Source organism: Musa acuminata, chromosome BXJ2-9 (assembly GCF_036884655.1).
Source record: "Musa acuminata AAA Group cultivar baxijiao chromosome BXJ2-9, Cavendish_Baxijiao_AAA, whole genome shotgun sequence".
Classification (NCBI taxonomy): Eukaryota; Viridiplantae; Streptophyta; class Magnoliopsida; order Zingiberales; family Musaceae; genus Musa; species Musa acuminata.
Window position 1 is genome coordinate 45,433,123 of NC_088346.1, and position 23,269 is coordinate 45,456,391.

The 23,269-nt window shown below is 37.5% G+C and overlaps 2 protein-coding genes across 2 annotated transcripts; both read right to left on the reverse strand.

The window, feature by feature from the left end:
- Positions 1 to 1,085: 1,085 nt before the first annotated feature.
- On the reverse strand, positions 1,086 to 14,201 carry LOC103998899 (purple acid phosphatase 18). The gene is given in 6 exon segments (XM_009420506.3): positions 1,086 to 1,364; positions 1,366 to 1,540; positions 1,641 to 1,729; positions 1,813 to 2,001; positions 2,278 to 2,946; positions 13,989 to 14,201. Coding segments are annotated over 6 exon segments (1,326 nt in total). The 5' UTR covers positions 14,148 to 14,201; the 3' UTR covers positions 1,086 to 1,319.
- A 513-nt stretch (positions 14,202 to 14,714) lies between these two features.
- LOC135623616 (RNA-binding protein L-like) lies at positions 14,715 to 22,669 on the reverse strand. The gene is made up of 7 exons (XM_065126772.1): positions 22,076 to 22,669; positions 20,361 to 20,838; positions 16,448 to 16,503; positions 16,242 to 16,372; positions 16,049 to 16,145; positions 15,807 to 15,968; positions 14,715 to 15,009 (listed from the first exon to the last, which is right to left on the reverse strand). The coding sequence occupies exons 1-7, from the start codon at positions 22,478 to 22,480 to the stop codon at positions 15,007 to 15,009; spliced, it is 1,332 nt and encodes a 443-aa protein (XP_064982844.1). The 5' UTR covers positions 22,481 to 22,669; the 3' UTR covers positions 14,715 to 15,006.
- Positions 22,670 to 23,269: the final 600 nt, after the last annotated feature.

The following is a 23,269-nucleotide window of genomic DNA, read 5'->3' on the forward strand; positions in this document are numbered from 1 at the left end:
ATTATACTAATAAGAAGAAAGTTTATATTTGTCAGCTTCAAATGTTTGTACACGTAGGTGGAAAGAGAATAATTTGGATTACACATGGTGATTGCATATCTAACTGTCGGTAAATTTCCTATCAAGGAGCTTTATCCTTATAATGAAGCTTTGGTTGCCATGAAAATTTATGATTAGGTTTTGGACTAATGCAGGTAATCTATTAGTTAGTTTTGCTCATTTGTGATGTATCCATCATAGACAAAAGGCAACTGAAGCGTACGATGCGTCTTTCACGAATCAGAGCTTTTGAAGTGTCTGATGTTTATTATTACCTGATGTGGGTATATTAAGATATGCACTACATGGGTAGATCAGGAAATCTACAAGTCGATTGGCAAATGGGTACCTAATCTACCCGACATAAGCAAATCTCTTAGATTTTATTACCCAATGTAGACAAATTAAGATCTGTCTGATATATCATAGCCAAATTAAGTCAGGCCAAATGGGCTTCCACTGCCCAATGTGGTTGCATGTTGATTGAAGTGTTAGAGCAATCATGTCACCACGATAAGTTCAGTTGATTGAAGTGTTAGAGCAATCATGTCATCCGACCTCGATCTTTATGCAAGTCGATTGCAAAGCATGCACCCAAATCCACATCAAACTTCACATGTCATGAGGAGCTTTATCCTTGCGATAAGCTTCAGTTGCCATCGAAATTTATGATTGGGTTTTGGACTATTGCACGCAATCTATTAGTTAGTCCAGCTCATTTCCAATTTTCTATTTTCATTATTAATCTGGGGAACAATATCTGCAAATTTTCGGTTAACCTTAAAATTAACATAAAAAAAAGAGAAAAAAAAACAGCAGCAAAGTATCAACCATACTTCCAACTTATTTGATGTAAGAACAGCTGCTAAAGCTTTTCCACAACATGATCTATAGAAAAGTTGTCCACTCACTCCTTGCGACTAAACCTTGATACCTTCCTTGCATTAACCAGATATACCGAAAATAAATCCATTGATTTGAACTAATATGATTTTAGATTTATAAGAATTACATTGATGCAATGGCAGACACAGACAGAGCAAGGCTAATATAACAGGTGGTGTGCCAATGTTAAATAGCATTTAAGAGATTCTGGAACATCAATCCTCTATACTCGAATGGTTAAGCTATAACCTTTTACATGTACAAGTCGACAGTAGTTTTCAGCAAGCATCATGCTTCACAGGATTAAGCATATAGGCATGTAATGATTGATACATATTTACATCAGCAATCTGAAGATAGATTCCTTTTGGTTGGAATTGCTTCAAATACAACCTTTAAGGTGCCATCAGAAATTTTCTGCACTCGGGCTTCTTCTCATCTAACACATCCAATACTAGCTAACGAGTTGATCCAGGCCTCATCTGATTTTACTGACTCGTCATCATCATTCCTGTGCCAACTCCAAAATGCATGTGTCGAATTCACAATCTTCAGTTCTCCATGACCAAAGCTTGCTTCCCTGAAGACTGACCACTCTGGCTTTGGGTTATAAAATCTGCCAATTTGGACCCAAAAATAATGTAGATACGCATTTGGAGAAGACAGGTAATGTCTAAAACAAGCTCAAGTGACATGATTCAAAAATATAAGCATACCTTTGAGCCAAACCTTCCCTGTTACCTCCGTCTCCAATGGTTATGTGCATAAGGCCACAAGGATCAAACCCACCATTGTGGACACGAGTCTAAGGTTTGCATAAAGAATCAAATGTACCATGCTAAGTTATAGTATATATAACATAAAGTATGTCAAGAACTGCAAGCTTACTGTTCTTTCATAAGCATGCACGTGGCCAGCAATAAAAATATCGACACCAGCAGCATAAAGCAATGACTCCATTGCAGCCATCATGCTTTTTCCTTCACCTTGATGAGCCGAATTGCTGTTATACCATGGTACATGTGATAGAACTATCAGCCAAGGTGTCCTTTCCCGGTCTACCCTAGTGAGATCATCCTATAATTTCAAGCAAAAAAAAATACACCACATGGATCAGAAAATGAATCTGCTTGAGCTATTAATTGATGAAATATAGGAACTATTAAAACGTAAAAACATGAATGAATATTACTAATGGAAAAAAGCAACGGCCAATTTTGTACAGGCAAAAGAATTCATATTTGTGTACATCTGTGCACAAATATTAATATCCATCCAAAGATGAGCAAATGTCTCTCGTCTGTCGGAAAATAAACAATATAATTTAGTTGGAGAGAGAAGAAACAGACCAACCTTTAACCAAGCATATTGATCTGAATTCTCATCATAATCTGTATAAGAACCTAGCATGATAATGTGAACACCTGCAACTTCAAATGAGTAATACAGATTGGATGTAGAACCACTCTCTTCATATGGCATCTTCCACCTTGCATTGTATGCTTGAAATCCAGATTTGAAAAATAGTATACTCTCCTTCTCATGGTTCCCTTCTGTTACCATCCATGGTCTAGTGCTAGCAAGAGGCTGCACCAGTGCACCAAAAGAATCCCACAAGTGCTGATGGTAATCAGCATAGGAAAGATCCCCAGGGAGAAGATGCACATCATATTTACACTGGTTAATGTGTTCTAGAGTTGATTTCGTCCAACCTGTTTGACCAAGATCACCAACTACAGCAAATGCTATTGGAAATTGTGAAGGTGGGGTCTTAAGCTGGAACTCTGGACCTTGTCCCCCACATCGGTAGAAGTAGACTGTATTACTTTGAAGGGGTCCAATAACAACATGATTTATCTTCCCTGAAGAATAGAGTAAATATTTGTAGGATGCACACTCTCCGCGAGATGATGAAGTGTACATTCCTGGTAAAGTTCCATACTCAACTATTGAGGGAGAAGATGCATCACCCGTAATCCATGTTATTCGCATGTGTTCTGCCCCTGCCAAAGAAATGTGAACCTGCAAAAGACAAATTGGATACTAGTGAAGTCCTTTTACACAGAAAAGCCATAAAGTTCATCTTTTGTATTAAATGAGACACAATTGATTCAAAGGAAGATGTTGCTAATATAGAATCACCTCCTGATATACAACACAGTTATATACCTCCAAAAGTCACTCACTACTATACTTCATTCAATACTCTACAAATTGAGTTATTCTGGTTCTTTAAAAACTATCAAGCTAGTGATAGAATATTAATTAAAAATTCAAGGAGCAAGTATGCCCCACAAGAGATCTTCCTTTAAAGATTCTTTTTCTTCACAAGCAACCGTCATGTACCAGGCGGTCAATTACTCAACTTTGAGTCTTTACTATGTCCCTTTTTAATGCACTTAAACTAATTCAGTTAATAGTACAATATGTTAAGTCAATTGCACTAAATTGCTTTAGTGATCGGTAACATGAATTTTTCAAAACCCCACCTGTTAATATATGGACAAGTAGCATCTTCAACCTCAAATATCAGAAGATAATTAGGATTTCGACATTTCCCTTTTTAATGCACTTAAACTAATTCAGTTAATAGTACAATATGTTAAGTCAATTGCACTAAATTGCTTTAGTGACCGGTGACACGAATTTTCCAAAACCCCACCTGTTAATATATGGACAAGTAGCATCTTCAACCTCAAATATCAGATGATAATTAGGATTTCGACATTACTGGAATTAAGTCATGGTAAGTTGAAGCTTTACGACCTTGTATTCAGATGGGCATCACACTTCAGTGCTTTCTATCTTTGGTATAGCATTGTGTTCAATCATGCACTTGGGCTACAAACCAACCACATAAACCCTAGATCTAGAAGCTTGCTATGATAGTTAATTTACATGACCAAAACATAGTGGAGATGTAATTTTCTGGTTAAACTAAGTTCAACTTATGAATTACTTATTAAAGAACAAGAGTTCGTTAAAAGAACACACTCAAGCTCTAGTTAACAATGCAAAGCTGAAGCTTTCAGTATTTGAAGGTATGAGTTGAAGGTGAACCAAACCATGAATTGTCTTACAAGACCATTTAAAGATAAAGTATTAAAAGGTAGCCAATCCTTAGCCTCTTTTGCAATTACATGGCAGAAACAAAGAGTATTGCTCTGCACTATCTTGGTGTTCAAGGTAAAAACTTGCTACCGAGGAAGGATAAGGAACTACCAATATTTTAAGATTTGAATGCTACTCTTATGCACAAACTCAGCTCTCTTTTAGCTGAAACTTACTGCATTGATGTCAAAATTTTAGTGTTCAAATGTTGGTGATTTCTGTGGAAAGAGATTTTACTCTGTGTGTCGTTCATAAATTTAGCAACAGTGGAGTACCTTTAGCACTCGTGGACAAATTATACATAAGTGATAGATTACTGTGTTCACAGAAGAGATTTCTTTATTAATTTCTATGGTCTAATATCAAATTGAGACATTGCAATTTATAAGCAATTTGGATACAGCATGACCATATAATCTACTTATGTCATCCAGTGATTTAAAAAACGCTAGGCGCCAAAAGGCGCCAAGGTCCAAAAACGCCTGAGGCGCTCGCCCAAGCGAAACGAGACGCTAAAATATAAAAATATATAATATAATTAATAAATATAATTATTTAAAATTTTAAATAAAAATATGCTATTAAATTAAAAAAATCTAAGATACAAAATCACAATGTCACATTAATAAAAAGTTTCAAAATTCAAAACAATAAAATTTTACATCAAAGTCATTCATCATAATCAATATTATCGTCATTTTCACACAAATCATCTTCATTGAATTCGTCTTCTTTCTCTTGCCCTTCGATTCCTTCCTTTTCATCAAGATATGTTTCATTCTCTATGTCTTCAACAATAGCAGGAGCCGAGCCTGATGCTTTTGCACTCATTTTTCTCTTTGACATCTGTCTTGTATATGTTTGTAATTCTCCACAGTGATTACAAAAGGCGCTCGGGCGCTCGCCTAGGCGCTCGGGCGAGGCGAGGCGAGGCCCGAGCGCCTCGCTAATGTCCCAGGCGGCGCGCTTCAAACAGGCGCCGCCTGGGCGCTTCGGGCGAGCGCCTGGGTAAACCAAGGCGGCCGAACTAGAATTTTAGGTCTGGTTCGGTCCTGGTTCGGTTGTTAGTTGGTTCAATCGAACCAACTAAACCGATATAACCTCAACCCTAACCCTAACCCTAACCCAACACTAACCTGCTACCGCTGCCGCTCTCGATCCCGTTCGCGATCTCGTCGCTCGCTGCCGCTGTCGCTGCTCGCGCCTCCCGCAAGACCTCCTGCGAGCCTTCCCGCTGCTCGCGCCTCCCGCGAGCCCTCTCGCTGCTCGCGCCTCCTGCGAGCCCTCCCGCTGCTCGCGCCTCCCGCGAGCCCTCTCGCTGCTCGCGTCTCCTGCGAGCCCTCCCGCTGCTCGCGCCTCCCGCGAGCCCTCTCACCTCCTGCGAGCCCTCCCGCGAGCCTTCCCGCTGCTCTTGCCTCCCGTGAGCCCTCCCACTGCTCGCGCCTTCCGCTCCCTTTCCCGCTGCCGCTGCTCGCCGTCGCTGTTGTCGCTGCCGCCGCCACTCGCCACTGCTTCCTCGTTTCTCCATCAAGTTCAGTATACTCTTAATATTAAGTTTATTTAAATTTTTAAATGATTAATTTTCTGTTAATAGATTAATAATATATTATTTTGATTTTAATGTTGTTAATTTTTATTTATTTGAAATTATTGTTAGGTTTCAACATAAATGGCAAGTGTAGAGAGCGACTCAATAGAGTCTCCAATGGTATCAAAAAAGGATCCTGCATGGAAGTATAATTATTTGAATGATCCGAAAGATCCTAATGCAGTGACTTGCATATTCAGCGATAAGACTACCAGAGGTGGTATTTTTCGTGCAAAACAACATCTAGTAGAAAATTTAAAGAATGCAGCAGCTTGCAAAAAATGTCCACCTGAGGTAAAAGAAAAGTTGCTGAATTATATGAATGAAAAGAAGACACAAAAGAATGAATCTTATTGGAATTTACCAGAAGACAATGTTGAATATCTCAGGGATGAAGAAGAAGATTATTCTACGAGTATTAACCCAAGTGAAAAAAGAGTATACGACAAAAAGGGAAAAGAAGTTATGAGTACTAAGAAAGGTAGAAAAGGACCGATGGAACTATATATGCTTCAAAGATCCCAGAAACAATAAGGGTAAGCAGGAGGCTCAAAATTGAGACAAACAAATATAAGTGATGCTTGTGAAAAAGAAATAAGAGGAAGAACAATTCAGCACATTGCTCGCTTCTTCTATCAGGCTGGTCTTCCCCTTAGTACAACTCGTTTAGACAGTTTTAAGGATATGATTGAAGCTATTGGAAGATATGGTGCAGGATTAAAACCTCAAGTTATTATGAGATGCGAGTTTCATTGCTGCATAAAGAGTTGAATTATACAAATGACTTACTAAAGGGTCATAAAGAATCATGGGCAACACATGGTTGCTCTATTATGTCAGATGTTTGGACTGACAAGAGGCACAGGAGTATAATTAATTTTATGGTTAATTGTTCTTTAGGGACTATGTTTGTGAAGTCAATAGATGCTTCGTCTTTTGTAAAATCTGGAGACAAGATATATGATTTACTTGACAACTTCGTGGAAGAAATTGGAGAACAAAATATCGTTCAAATCATAACCGACAATGGAAGCAACTATGTTTTAACTGGTAATATTCATCTTTTGATTTTGTTAATTATTTTATCTTCAATTAAGTATGTTAAACTCTTAAGTCTTATCATTTTTGTTATCCTTTGTCTCAGGTAAATTGCTTGAATAAAAAAGACAACACTTGTATTGGACTCCATGTGCAGCACATTGTATTGATTTAATGTTGGAGGATATTGGAAAAATCTTAGAAATCAAGAAAACATTAGAAAGGGCAATTTTTGTTGGATTTCTTTATAATCACATTGGGGCTTTGAATATGATGAGAGAATTTACGGGGAATAAAGAATTAGTGAGACATGGTGTCACCAGATTTGCTACTTCATTCTTGACATTACAGAGCGTGCATCGTCAAAAACATACTCTGAGAAATATGTTTACCTCTGAGAAATGGGTGACAAGTAAATGAGCAAAAGAAGCAAAAGGCAAGAGGGCTGTTGATATCATCTTAATGCTATCCTTTTGGAATCATGTAGTTTATATATTAAAGGTAATGGGCCCTCTTGTTCGAGTCCTTCGGTTGGTGGATAATGAAAATAAGCCTGCAATGTGATATATTTATGAGGCTATGGATAAAGCAAAGGAGACGATTAAAATATCTTTTAATGAAAATGAAGAAAAATATGAGAAAATTTTTATAATCATTGACGAAAGATGAAATTGTCAACTTCATCGTCCCTTACATGCAGTAGGATATTATTTGAATCCTGAATTTTTTTATAAGATTAAATCTGTTGGATTTGATGCAGAAGTTTTGGGTGGGTTATATTAGTGTGTTGCAAGATTAGTTCCCAGTCTTGAGGTTCAAGATAAGATTATTCATGAATTATCTTTATATAAAAATGCCGAAGGTCTTTTTGGAATTCCAATTGCCGTTCGATCCAGGACAACTACGTCTCCGGGTATTAATAATTTGATATAATTAATTTCATATATATTATGTTACTATGTTATTGCTAATAATAACATAAATTTTGCAGTTGAATGGTGGAGTCTATTTGGAAATTCCACCCCGAACTTACAGAAATTTGCTATCAAAGTACTTAGTTTGACATGTAGTGCTTTGGGTTGTGAGCGAAACTGGAGTGTCTTTGAGCAATGTAAGTATTACTAAATATTTTTATTTTAATTAATTTATTTATTTAGATATATGTATTAATATATTTTTAAATTATATGACATGACAGATTCACTCGAAGAGAAGAAATCGGTTAGAACATTAACGATTGCACGATCTTGTTTACATAAAGTATAATCAAGCTTTGAAGACTCGTCATGATTTGAAAAATAGATTTGATTCAATTTCATTGCAAGATATTGATGATTCAAATGAGTGGTTAGTAGGAGAAATAGGTGCTAACTTGCAAGATGCTGAAGACGAGCTTGTATTTGAAGATGATAGATTGACATTGGAAGATGTGGCAAGAGCTTCAGGTGCTGGAGAATTACAAACATATACAAGACAGATGTCAAAGAGAAAAATGAGTGCAAAAGCATCAAGCTCGGCTCCTGTTATTATTGAAGACATAGAGAATAAAACATATCTTGATGAAGAGAAAGGAATCGAAGGACAAGAGGAAGAAGACGAATTCAATGAAGATGATTTGTGTGAAAATGACGATAATATTGATTATGATAAATGACTTTAATGTAAAATTTTATTGTTTTAAATTTTGAAACTTTTTGTTAATGTGACATTGTGATTTTGTATCTTAGATTTTTTAAATTTAATAGCATATTTTTATTTAAAATTTTAAATAATTATATTATATATTTTTATAATTTAGCGCCTCGCTTCGCTCGGGCGAGCACCTAGCACCTTGGGCGTTTGTGGACCTTGGCACCTTTTGGCGCCTAACGCTTTTTAAATAACTGATTCTTCAACACCTGAAGCTCTTGCCACATCTCCCCATGTCAATCGATCATCTTCAAATACAAGCTCGTCTTCAGCATCTTGCAAGTTAGCACTCATTTCTCCTACTAACCACTCATTTGAATCATTAATATCTTGCAATGAGATTGAATCAAATCTATTTTTCAAATCATGACGAGTCTTCAAAGCTTGATTATACTTTATGTAAACAAGATCGTGCAATCGTTGATGTTCCAACCGATTTCTTCTCTTCGAGTGAATCTTTCATGTCATATAATTTAAAAATATATTAATACATATATCGAAATAAATAAATAAATTAAAACAAAAATATTTAGTAATACTTACATGCTCAAAGACACTCAAGTTTCACTCATAACCCGAAGCACTACATGTCAAACTAAGTACTTTAATAGCAAATTTCTGTAAGTTCGGGATGAAATTTCCAAATAGACTCCACCATTCAGTTGCAAAATTTATGTTATTATTAGCAATAACATAGTAACATAATATATATGAAATTAATTATATCAAATTATTAATACCTGGAGACGTAGTTATCCTGGATCGAACGGCAATTGGAATTCCAAAAAGACCTTCAGTATTTTTATATAAAGATAATTCATGAATAATCTTATCTTGAACCTTAAGGCTGGGAAGTAATCTTGCAACGCACTGATATAACCCACCCAAAACTTCTGCATCAAATCCAACAGATTTAATCTTATAAAAGAATTAATGGTTCAAATAATATCCTACTACATATAAGGGACGATGAAGTCGACAATTCCATCTTTCGTCAATGATTGTAAAAATTTTCTCATATTTTTCTTCATTTTCATTAAAAGATCTTTTCATTATCTCATTTGCTCTATCCATAACCTCATAAATATATCTCATTGCAGGCTTGTTTTCATTATCTACCAACCGAAGGACTCGAACAAGAGGACCCATTACCTTTAATATATAAACTACATGATTCCAAAAGGATGACATTAAGATGATATCAGCAGCCCTCTTGCCTTTTGCTTCTTTTGTCCATTTGTTTGTCACCCATTTCTCAGAGGTAAACATATTTCTCAGAATATGTTTTTGACGATGCACGCTCTGTAATGTCAAGAATGAAGTAGCAAATCGGGTGACACCATGTCTCACTAATTATTTATTCCATGTAAATTCTCTCATCATATTCAAAGCCCCAATGTGATTATAAAGAAATCCAACAACAAAAATTGCTCTTTCTAAAGTTTTCTTGATTTTTAAGATCTTTTCAATATCCTCCAACATTAAATCAATACAATATGCTGCACATGGAGTCCAATACAAGTGTTGTCTTTTTTATTCAAGAAATTTACCTGAGACAAAGGATAACAAAAATGATAAGATTTAAGAGTTTAACACACTTAATTGAAGATAAAATAATTAACAAAATCAAAATATGAATATTACCAGCTAAAACATAGTTGCTTCCATTGTCGGTTATGATTTGAATGATATTTTGTTCTCCAATTTCTTCCACGAAGTTGTCAAGTAAATCATATATCTTGTCTTCAGATTTACAAAAGATGAAACATCTATTGACTTCACAAAGATAGTCCCTAAAGAACAATTAACCATAAAATTAATTATACTCCTGCTCCTCCTGTCAGTCCAAACATCTAACATAATAGAGCAACCATGTGTTGCCCATTATTCTTTATAACCTTTAGTAAGTAATTTGTATAATTCAACTCTTTTTGCAGCAATGAAACTCGCATCTCATAATAACTTGGAGGTTTTAATCCTGCACCATATCTTCCCATAGCTTCAATCATATCCTTAAAACTGTCTAAACGAGTTGTACTAAGGGGAAGACCAGCCTGATAGAAGAAGCGAGCAATGTGCTGAATTGTTCTTCCTTCTATTTCTTTATCACAAGCATCACTTATATTTGTTTGTCTAAATTTTGAGCCTCATGCTTCCCCTTGTTGTTTCTGGGATCCTTGAAGCATATATAGATCCATCGGTCCTTTTTTACCTTTCTTAGTACTCATAACTTCTTTTCCCTTTTTGTCGTATACTCTTTTTTCACTTGGGTTAATACTAATAGAATAATCTTCTTCTTCTTCCCTTAGATGTTCAACATTGTCTTCTGGTAAATTCCCGTAAGATTCATTCTTTTGTGTCTTCTTTTCATTCATATAACTCAGCAACTCTTCTTTTACCTCAGGTAGACAATTTTTGCAAGCTGCTGCATTCTTGAAATTTTCTACTAGATATTGTTTTGCACGAAAAATACCACCTCTGGTAGTCTTATCGCAGAATATGCAAGTCACTGCATTATGATCTTTCGGATCCTTCAAATAATTATACTTCCATGCAGGATCTTTTTTTTATACCATTGGAGACTCTATTGAGTTGCTCTCTACACTTGTCATTTATGTTGAAACCTAGCAATAATTTCAAATAAATAAAAATTAATAACATTAAAATCAAAATAATATATTATTAATCTTTTAACAGTATTAAAAATTAATCATTTAAAATTTCAAATAAACTTAATATTAAGAGTATACTGTGACGAAGAAACGAGGAAGCAACGACGAGTGGTGGCAGCGGTGGCAGCAACAGCGGGATAGGGAAAGGCAGCGGGAGGTGCGAGCAGCGGGAGGGCTCGCGGGAGTCGCGAGAAGGCTCGCGGGAGGGCTCGCGGAAGGCGCGAGCAGCGACAGCGGGAGCAGGAGCGACGAGCAGCGAGATCGGGATCGGGATCGGAAGCGGCAACGGCTGCGGGTTAGGGTTGGGTAAGGGTTATATCGGTTTAGTTGGTTCGATTGAACCAACTAACAACCGAACCAGACCTAAAATCCTGGTTCGGTCTTGGTTTACCCAGGCGCTCACCCGAAGCGCGCCGCCTGGGACATTAGCGAGGCGCTCGGGCGAGCGCATGTTTGAAGCACGCCGCCTGGGACATTAGCGAGGCGCTCGGGCCTCGCCTCGCCTCGCCCGAGCGCCTTTTTCAATCACTGATGTCATCTCAACTTGTGTATTTCTGTTCAACAAATGTTGCTCGGATAGTTCCACACAGTGATTTAAAAAGGCGCTCGGGCGCTCGCCTAGGCGCTCGAGCGAGGCGAGGCGAGGCCCGAGTGCCTCGCTTCACTTCCAGGCGATGCGCTTCAAAGAGGCGCCGCCTGGGCGCTCGCCCGAGCCCAGGCGCTGGGCGCTTCGGGCGAGCGCCTAAGTTAAACCAGGCGACTGAACCAGGATTTTAGGACTGGTTCGGTCTTGGTGCTTTAGTTGGTTCAATCGAACCAACTAAAATCGATATCAACTGTCACTGCCCAACCCTAACCCTGCTCGTTGCCGCTCCCGCTCCCATTGCTCGCCGCTGCCGCTGTCGTTGCTCCCGCTCCCGCTGCCACTGCCTCCTTACACTCCCGCTCCCGCTGCCACTTCCTCTTTTCTCAGTCAGCACCCGCTTACACTCTTCCTTCTCCTTCTGTATACTATTAAGAGTATACTAATAATAGTATTTGTATTTATTAGATTAATAATATATTATTTTGATTTTGTATCTTAGATTTTCTTACTTTAATAGTATATTTTTATTTAAAATTTTAAATAATTATATTTATTAATTATATTATATATTTTTATATTTTAGTGTCTCGCTTCGCTCGAGCGAGCGCCTCAGGCGTTTTTGAACATTGGCGCCTAGCACTTTTTAAATCACTAGTTCCACAAAGCTATTTTAAGGTGTCATCAAATTGAACTAGTATCAAACCTATCTTGGATTAAGATTAAAGTCCAGTAAACATACAAGATCAACAGTTAAACCCAAAAGCCAATAATAGAGACCTACAAGTGTACTCGAATCCATATCCAAGGGATACTGGATGTCAGATTCAAAAGTTGTAATGGCTTTCCTTAATATGCATCAAATGTCATATGGACATTGGATTGGTTATTAGATTCTTAAGTTGTTATCTGGGTTGCCCTCAGTTATACATCAAGTGTTGCTTGATTTACTTTTTCCATACTAAAATAATACTGTTGAGCAGGAGACAGTCAACTAAATTCAGGTTGTTTTTACCATACCCATCATGAAATTCCATCAAATTTTGATGGGATCAGTGTCCATTGAAAACACTGGATCTTATACTTAAAAATTTTCTAACTTTTTTATGTTCTTTGTGTTTACATCCTAAAACTGGCAAACATCATTGATGATACCTTTTTTATTCAAACAGCACAGTTATTCTCAGGATAATGTATATTGTATGCAATAGTTTTAATTATTTTCATTGTTGAAGCATTTTATCTAACACTTTTGCCAACCACAAACTCACATTGGAAATAGTTGAAAAAGCTGAAACTAGGATTTCTAGAAGTTGAGACTAACAAATATAAGACACTATGTAGATTAAAGTTCTTGCAAGAATAATACTTGCCAGATTATGTCAATATCTAATCAACTTTAGATCACTATGCATCCACAGTCCATCTATCTTAATTAAATAGAAGGCCACACATCATTTTTATAAATTGGTATGTCATGCAAATAAGATGGCGATCCTATTATATGACCAGGTTGGAGAAACCTGATAGACTAGTATTTTGTATTGCTTAACATTTAATACACGTTGAAGATGAAAACATACACAAGAATAGAACAGGCATCCAAGACAAAATTGAATGCTCTCATACAGTCACCCAACTTACATTACAAATTTATATGAGCAAGGCAAGACCTACCAAGACATGTTTAATTAGACGTTAGAAAAAAATCAAAAATTCTTCCATTTAGTAGAATTCAATGCAGCTTTACTGAACTTGGGGAGTCAACTGAATAACAAAAAGATACAACGTTATTAGCTATACATTTGCTAGTTTCTATTTAAACAATCAAGGCTAGCCAAACCCCATCACCGAGAATTCCCTCCACCCTGGAGTTACCAAAAAAAGAAAGAACAAAAAAGGTGTGGGGGGTGGGTTGTCTTTCCTAGCAATCACGCACGCACAAATAAACAGACCGTGTCCTTGCAAACTCAATTTGCACCGTTCACCAATCTTTGACTTCTTACGTAGCTCTTGGATATGTTTCCCTCCCACACTCCACCTACCCTTTGGGCATCCCAATCCTATGAATGAAGAGAAAAGACTCGATCTTTTGACTCCCTGACCAGTTCCAACAATCAATTTCCTTCTGCTATCGTATCACTCAAAGCCTTAATAGTGCAAGAACCAAAATTTACTTTTACAACACTTGAACATCAAAAAGGAAATAAAAACAGAACCTTCAGCAAGAAACCTGATCGGGGAAGACAGAAAAGGAGGCCGATAGCAGATCCAAACTGCTAAAGATCACACTCTCAAAGATCAACCAGTAAATGGAGAGAGAGAGAGAGAGAGAGAGAGAGAGATAACAGTCTACTTTGGAACCAATGGCCGAAATGATCACCTGTTGGGGATCGGATGAACGCTTGGGCCTCCACGGAAGGCTTAGGGTCTGCCTAGGCAAAGGCCGGACGTAGCCCTCTCCGCTCCCGTCTCCAGTCACCGGAGAAGAGAGGCAGAGGAAGAAGAAAAGAATCGCCGCCTCCGTCACTTCCCGTCCCATCTGCCGTTCCTCCTTTTTCCCTACTTTTGTCTCTATCACCGGCTCACACTATGGGTGGCAGTATAACGTGTAAATATCATTTTTTTTTTTGGAGCGATGGACTCGTCCTTTCTGCCTCACATTATTCGAATCGAGGCACGTGATGTGCAGGTGCATTTCAGACAAGTCCATTCTGGTCTTTCGAATGCTATAATTACGTGTACAGCGTACACGCCCACACACCACTGGCCACGTAACACTCGGAAGCACTCACTCTGAGGTGTCCACTACATCTGCTCGATGTTTCTAAACTTAAAATATACATTTTTTAATTATTTTTACTTTAAATTTAAGAAGCATTAAGGATTGATTTATTTATGTTTTAATATTTTTTGCCTTTTGTAGGAAACATTGTATTCAAGAAGCTCGTAAGTCCATGGTTTATTATTCCCCTAATCATATCCTCGAGGAGCAAATTTGAACCTTCACAAAAATATAAGAAGACAAAACATGCCTGTGGGAGAGATGACTCGTAAGTTACTTAAGAGTTCCACAAGCTCATCAAACAAAGTAACCAAACATCAAGCAGAACAAAGATGACTCCCCGATGTCACACCAGAGAGTCAACATGACGTTAGAAACTGGAATGACCAAGAAGCAATCCAGACTTGGACAAAGTAACATGACTCCAACAACTAACTTCAACTCTTCCAAGTTTCACTCAGCACCAAAGAGAGGAATTACACTAGAGAAAGCTACAATGCATGATCAAGCCCGATATCTCCGTGATGACAACCTTTTCCAGCGGATGCACAGATTGAGCTTCATGTTCAGAAGCAACCATTTGCATTTGGCCATGCACCTTCTCAAGTCTGCAAAATCACTGCACACAGATACATTGACATATTATTTTTCCACTTGAAAACACAATGAGGAAAGATACGAAATAAAAAGATAAAGAGTAAATTTAGAACGGTGTGATCATATACAAAAGAGCATATGTCAAGCCCACATTCCATCTAAATATAGTTTTCTTTTTTTCGGTTGGCCTTCATCCAATGACACCGGGTGCTGTCACAGCCCATAAGCCAAGTCTCTGGACTTTGTCCTGTGGCAACTTTAAGACGATAATTTGATATTTTTGATCTAATGAGATCCGATGGTTGAACAGAATTTAGTTTAAACTGGTTTAGTCAAACTGCAATAAAAACTGTACCAGAAGTTTGTCTCGGTTTTCTATTTTCTTAAATTCTTTGGATAGTTTTAGTCCTCAGTTTATGATTTAATCTTAAGAAACAGCACATTTCCACAATAAATTATCCAAATTGGCTTACAGATTCACACAGAAATTTGAATCTGAGGAATAAACCACAGAGAGAGCTGACACTAAACTTAATTTCAATGCAAGAACCACAATTACAGAGTCCCATATATCAAATACCATGCACCTGAAAATTGACAAGCAAAATGGAAACAGGTAATTGTTACAAACTTCTGAATGAGCTAACTAATAAATTCAAAGTTGACTTGCCAGACTGAAGTTCAAGCTACTGTCTAAATTGTGCAATAAAACATTTCCAAAATAATTCAACAAGATGTACTAAAAGGCATTCCTGATGTCAAATTGCATCATAAAGAAAAAAAAAACCAAATTTAATTAACATCACCAACAGCCCTTACCTGGGGTGGCTGCTGTGGCTGCTGCTGCTGATAGTTACCATATCCTGGATATGCTGCATAAGCATACATATTAGGATCTTGAGGAGGGGCATATCCATAGGCATCATAGCTTTGGGTGTAACCATAGTAGCCCCCGTTCCACTGGTTGGGATCCTGCTGTGGCTGATAAAAAAGATTTTATTTTTGTCTTTAGCAATAAAACAGGAGAAATAATTTCTTTTAAGAAGGTGAGCATATTCAACCTGTTTATTTGTAGGGCTGCGACCCCATGAGAGCCGGATGTTTTGTCCACCCAATGAGGTCCCATTTAATGTCCTTAAAGCCTCCTCGGCATTGGCCCTGAGAAAAATCATTTGAAAAGAATATATAAATGTAAAAGAATTCTTCAATCTAACAGTGCCACTTTGATGAGGTATTTTCCAATTATGAGCTAACCTGTTAGCAAATTGCACAAACCCACAACGCTTGCCTACAGGTATCTTTACATAAACTATTTCTCCATATGGGCCAAAAACTTGCCGCAAATTATCATCTGTAACATTTGGATCCAGCCCACCAACAAATATCTGCAACCAGACAGGATATTTCAGAATCGTAGTGGCATCACTGCCCCTATACAAAAAGCTTAACAAAGTACCCACAGTGGTATTATTTGGATCATTCTCAGACTCAGCACCCTGTGTAGTCTGGTAGGAAGCTGCAAATGACAACGTAGATAAATTCTTGGAGTGACGAGTCTTAAAAAGCACTATATTAAGAATGAACACAAAAAACTAATGCAAAGCTAACCTATCAAAGACGACTTACAATATGCCACAAGCAATTTTATCCTTTTTTTGAAATTTATATGTGATCCCATATGAAAGTCTTGTTTGTCACATTATAAAACTTGTTTATTGATCTTCTTATGATCCTCTTGAGGATCAGCACTCAGCATCTACTAATCTGGATCAGCTAATCTGAACCAAGAAAATCACAAAAAGAAACCCTGAAAGACAGGATCAGTCAAGCCAGAATCAGATGGGACATCAGGAATCACAAAATTGGTCAATGCCAGCCTGACAACAACTGATACAATCAACTAATCTAATCCAATCTAAATCATCCCAAATTCTGGCTCAATCCCTGTTCACCTAAACCTCAGTGTCGTTTTTTAAAGGCAATTTGCATTATTGGCCGAAATCCATTTTATAAATTAAAAATCCAATAAGCAATAACATAAGACAAGTACTTTTCAATAAATTATCTTGCATGGTCTATTTTGGAGAAACTTCTATACAAATATTAGCACAACCTCCAAATTGCAAACAGTGCTGGAACTGATTTGAAAGCTCAGGCATTGCTAATACAGAGTAAAAGAAAATGATTCAAAAGAAACTGAATAGCACTCTTTAATGTCAGACAAAACTTTCTTAACTGGCATGTGCAATCATTTGAACAGTCATTAACATGTCCTATCACAACTTCATTATCCACTGCATATGAGCAAAATGCAATTCCACATATGAGAAGCCTAGTGCATAATCAGAGTTAATCATGGCTCCAGAGCAAATCATTTCCATGATTTAAACATCAAGGACCATGTTGAATAGAGCAATCCTATCATAGAAACCAAGCCAATCCATATTTCCTCCAAATACCTAGCTTGACCAATCCCAATGTGTCCACTAGTTAATCATGGCTCCAGAGCAAATCATTTCCATGATTTAAACATCAAGGACCATGTTGAATAGAGCAATCCTATCATAGAAACCAAGCCAATCCATATTTCCTCCAAATACCTAGCTTGACCAATCCCAATGTGTCCACTAAATCTCAATGGAATATCAGTAATCATATAATCATGCACAGACATGTCTGAATCTATTTTCAGATATCATGACTACACATCAATAGAACATAGGCATATGTGCAACTTTCTGTTGTTGGCTTACACCAAAATTTGTCACTGGTTTTATCAGTGGGGAGACCAAATGTTTCTTAAAGCAACTAGTTTAAGAAATTCAAATCAATGACCACCGAAAAACAAAATTTAAGTTATCCAAACCAGCTAACAAGCTTGTCCAGGAATTGGACTGACAAAACCCAAAAATAAAGGATAATGCAACATATTAATCTTATTTGAACCATGTACATATAAGAATCAACTAAAATATATCAAATGCTGTAAACAAAAGAAACACTTGGGCATGAAAAGGCTAATGGACAAATAAAGATACATCAAGTAGTAGATTCCAAATAGTTAGGACATTATGGTTTTGATGTTGCTGTTGAAATACATGCATTCGTCCAAGGCCAAAACACATTTATACATGCACTATAAGTTGCATATCTGCAAAAGCAACAAAGTGAAAATTAAAACAAATAAGTTAAGACTAAGACTAAAAAACCAAAAATTTGCACCTGATTGAAAGAAGTACAAAGGTTAATTCGAAAGAATGAATATGTTAAAATTGTAGTTTTATTACACCCACAGATGAAATATTGAATTTTATGTTAGCAGTTCTGTGTGTTTTTGACAATCACATCAAAGTTTGAGCTTATTCTGCTAACATTAAAACCTACATAGAAATACATTAGTATTTGTCCCATTGGAATGGAAGAGAGGAGAAAGAAAGAAGCATTTGGTCTCAATGCCACATGCAAATCAATAGCAAGCAATACACTAGTTCTCTCTTCTATAAAATGAGGAAAGAACTAAGCAAACAGGATTCACCCTTTTACATTATGTATGGAAGAATATCATAATTAAATAACCCATTACCTTTGCAAGAAAAGGAATTTGGATAGTCTCCACACAAATTAATATCATGCAGTATCCTAATTCTCTCTTCTACATCTTGAGAGAGAGCCACATACATAGGATCCTTAACCATTAGTTTGATAAAGATCTGGCAATCCTGGAAATGATTTCCATGGGTAAATTGATGTCATTATATTCATATACCCCAGAAGCAGCATGACATCAGTGAAGATCTAGGTTAAATAAGATGTTAAAGAAAACAAATCTATTTAGTCTTCAAGATCTAATTTCAGCAAGATAAGCTTCAGATGAGAAAACCAAGAAGATCTCATTTGTCAAAAGGAATCAAAGAGATATGCTTGAGATATATTATTAATAATCATTATTAAAGTACACAAAGCAAATGGATTGAGATATAAAAGAGATAACGTAAAGAACCAGAGGAGGATTTTCTTGATGAGATATAAAAGAAAAAGGGAAGACAACATATAACATAATTGGATATTAGTTACTTCAGTGGAAAAAACACAGAAGACAGACAATGGAAAATATGAACAATGAAGTTTAGTGAGGAATAGAACAGTATTGAGCTCATTGTCGAACTACTATTCTGGGAATCCACCAACATTAAGAAATAGTTCTCACCAAATATAGTAAACATTTTGTCAATGCAAACCACCGCTACAAAGTGAAAGGCAGCTGCTTAAGAACTCAAACTCCAATAGTAAGATAAGAATCCAAGATAGCTTCAACGAACACCAGCAATGCCCACTCAAGATATTAACTCCATAAAACATTTATCAAAATAAATATTATTCACCAAGCTAACCTTGAGTTGAAAACATCAACATATGGCATTTTGAAAGAGGAATTGATCTCAACAAATAACAACCAGTAGCATGATAAAGAAACTAGAGTCGCCTAACCCAGATAGAACTAAGGAGACCATCAGGGCAGTTGAATGATGACCAGAATCATAAATTTTGGCACCTTGAAGAGGGAAAAATTAAAGAGGACTGCTGTTCTGCTTACAACAAAAATAGAAGGGAATATGAATATCTATAATAAAACATGAAGATAGTATCAGAATAGATTCGTATACGGTTCAACGGAAAGAATATAAACTGAAACAAAAAGCTTGATCTACAAGATGCTTGTAGTAACTGAATAAAGGCTCCAGCCAAATTACAAAGAGAATAAAAAATTGATGGTAATATGACTTGAATGAAAGGTGACAGATGCAAGAAACTGAAGGAACTATAATAAAGAGGCAATTAGGAGATTGAAAAGTGAGATTAAAGATAGCTTGTGTAAATTAAATGGAAGAAAAATGTAGCAAACAATGCCACAGAAAAAGGACTAACCAAATTATTACATAATCAAAACACTGACCTAAATTGGGCCACCACTATAGGTGATATGCATCTCTGCTGAATTCAATTCCAAGCCCTAAATGAAGATAGCATGGAATCCTGCTTTGAGACAACACGAGTTTTTATAAGTGTTCTTCACTGAAAACTATGTTTAAATGAGGCCAATTTCACAAAGGAAAGTACTGGAAGGAAATGACTTTGTACATCAAGGAAAGCAATGCCCTTGTCTCCAGGACTACAACTGGGAAATTAGAAAAACTGAGGATAAAATTTATCTGATTCCACTAAAATACTAAGCAATCAGCTGATATAACTAAAAATACAATATGAATCATCAGACAATTTAGTTAATATGATACCTGCAGAACTTCGTACAAACAGTTGATAAAATGAGCAAACATAATATTAAAATTACAGGAATATTATCAAGACACATACCATTCGCAGGATACTGCTGTTGCGCACCCAAAGTCTTCTTATTGGCCGCTGCTCCAATCCGCATGGGTCTCGTTGAACAGTAAAGTCCGTTCATTTCAGTCATGGCTCTTGTTTGTTCATTTAGATCCCCAAATTTAACAAAGCCATAGCCTTTGGAACGCCCAGTCAATCTATCAGTAACAACTTTGGCACCCTTAACTGATGGGTAGTGGTTTTTGAATGTCTCTTGCAACAAATAGTCAGTGACATCTGCAGCCAAATCCCCAACAAAAATTGTATAATCGGCACCATCACCACGTTTCTCACCGGCTCCACAACTTGCCCAATTCAGTCTGAAAGCTTGTTCAGTGTTAGGCATCACTTGACCATTAAAAGTTTGAAGAACTCGATCTGCGGCGGCACGAGATACAAATTCAATAAAACCATAACCTTCCGATTGCCCATTCAGCTTATTGCGGATAATTTTAACCGAAAGAACCTGCATCATTAGTTATATAAATGAGAAAAGACCAACACACTAAGTAGGTACCAACAGTGTCACATCAATACAGAAAAGATGAGATCTAGAGGCATGTAAGAGTACCTAACTCAGCAAGTAAACAAAAATACTACAAACTTGAAGGAGCGAAACATTACAACAACTATATAGTTGAGCTCTAATGTTTCCAGAAGTATCAGAGGAAAAATATATGAGCTGCCTGAGAATGGAAAGGGTCGCTGATTTAATCACATTATTTTATATTAAAATTTAACAAGGAAACAGTCTGATAATTAAAGTGGATTGTGGTACCACTTCGAATATATTACATCAAACCTTACTCTAAAGAAACTATGCACAGGGTTAACTGTGCTCATAGCTACTGCACATGAGCATGAGTCACATATGAAGCCTAAGCTTCTAGAATGTAGGCTTGAGGCTAATGCAAACTCACGATATGTTATACAGATCCCTAAGTTCATAATTTGGATTTCCATGTTCTTTCTACTTTTGATACTTTAAATTTGAACTAGCTACTGATGCATCTTTGGGGCACTGGTGTCAGTGTTTTGTAAATATATAAAGCTATTCCAGTACTTGCATCCACTTAGTGCTCTAGTTAGTAACTGGTCGAAAGCAACTATAATTTACAAGATCAACAATTTACTCATTGCAAAAGGAATAAACAAGCGATTACATTTGGAACATTTTGCTCTCAAGAATGGACAACTCAAGAAACATAAGCGGCTTTGAAATAAACAATAAGTTCTGATCATGAAAACCAATAGCCGAATTAACAAACTACTCATGCTAAAGAAAAAAAAACCTTTATTTCTTAAACCTGACTGTATATGTAAACCATCAAAAGTCTTGCAAACCCCAAGCAACATGATGATCTAGTCACTGGCCTCAGGTATCCCATTTTCAACCAGAATAAGGAACTCTGATTCATAGCCCACGCTTTGTAAGTTTCCGCTCTTAACCTTTGTAAACCTGATCTTAGTTTTCTACAATTTAGAATTTTATTACTTCGAAACAAACATAAATTGAATAATGGATGCTATATCAGCATCAGGAAGGAACTTGTTCACCCTTCCTTTTGTACAGGCAATGAATCAAACATGCCATCGAACTGGTGACTAACTCCGAATACCAAATTAGGAGCTACCAACTGAAACTATAGAAACACAGAATCAAGAAAAAAACATAATCTTATTTAATAGGAAAAGAGATAGACCTCTCCAGTGTGAACAAAGCAGCTGTAGAGATAGTTCTCGTCCATCCAGTACTGCAAGTCACCGACCCAGAGCGTGCGGATCTCATCAGCCGACGCCGGCTGTGGCACCATAGCCTGGGCCGGGGCAGGCGCAGGTGCCGCCTGGTACTGCATCTGGGGAGGTGGCACCTGCGCCGGAGCCTGGTACTGCGGCTGAGGCTGCGGCACGGCCTGGGGGACCGGCGGGGGCACCTGGGAAGGCTGCTGGTTCCACATCGGCGGCGCCGGGGCGGCCTGGTAGTACTGCTGCTGCGGGGGAGGAGGCGGCGGCATCATCATCCACTGCTGCGGCTGCTGCTGCTGGTCCATCTGGGGGGGCGGCACCATCGGAGGGGGTTGCACCATCCCGCCGGCAGGCTGCATCATCTTGGAAGCAAAAAGAGCGTCAAAAATAATCAAACTCCGACGCTGAGATCGAGAGATACAAGGATAAGTGGCGATCCAAGACGATCGAACCAACTTGGATAAGCCCTAACCCTAGGAAAAGGGGAGAGATTGGGGGCTAAAAAGGAGAGGGATGGGGTAAGAGAGAAGTGGAGAGAGGACCAAAAGAGAGCCCGTGAGAAGCGGCGAGGTGAGATGTATACATACAAACAAGATAGGAATACTTGTCTGCGACTATTACCAGTCTCACGATTGGGTCAAAATTTGGGGCCCACTTCTAACCGTGACGACACGCGAAAGAAGGTAGAAACGACGGGTAAGAAGAGCGTTTCCGAGACCAAGAGAAGAAGTACACCCATGCGCGTGTCCGCATAAATGGTCCGTATGCTACATTCCATGTCATCATGGGCTGGGCCTCTTTGCTCGAAGATTGATGCATAGAGTTTCATCTGACCCACTTCAATGTCATTCAGAGATCCTTTAATCGAGCTTGTGACCAATTCATCTCAAATCCTAATCCAATCCATCTCCAAATAAGTCAACTTCCAGTCAAGAATCAATTATTACAAGTTTGCAAGTGATCACAGTAGTTCTTAAACAGCATGCTGTAGTGGGTTTCTGCTGCTGATAAGGTCTCAATTAAGTTTGCATTATGTTTCAGATTTGTTGGTTGATGTTAATTTTCATCAAGATGACTCAGTGATAGTCCTGTGAATCTTCTTCTAACCTACAACTTGCTTCTTGTTTCTTCTCCTGCATGATTTGTTTGGA

Excerpts from the sequence above, each read along its gene's own strand:
- LOC135623616 (XM_065126772.1), bottom strand. The coding sequence starts at position 22,480 with ATGATGCAGCCTGCCGGCGGGATGGTGCAACCCCCTCCGATGGTGCCG. Across the intron at positions 16,146-16,241 it reads TTTGTGCAATTTGCTAACAG|GGCCAATGCCGAGGAGGCTT; the intron begins GTTAGCTCATAA and ends GATTTTTCTCAG. Across the intron at positions 15,969-16,048 it reads GCAGCCCTACAAATAAACAG|CCACAGCAGGATCCCAACCA; the intron begins GTTGAATATGCT and ends CTTTTTTATCAG.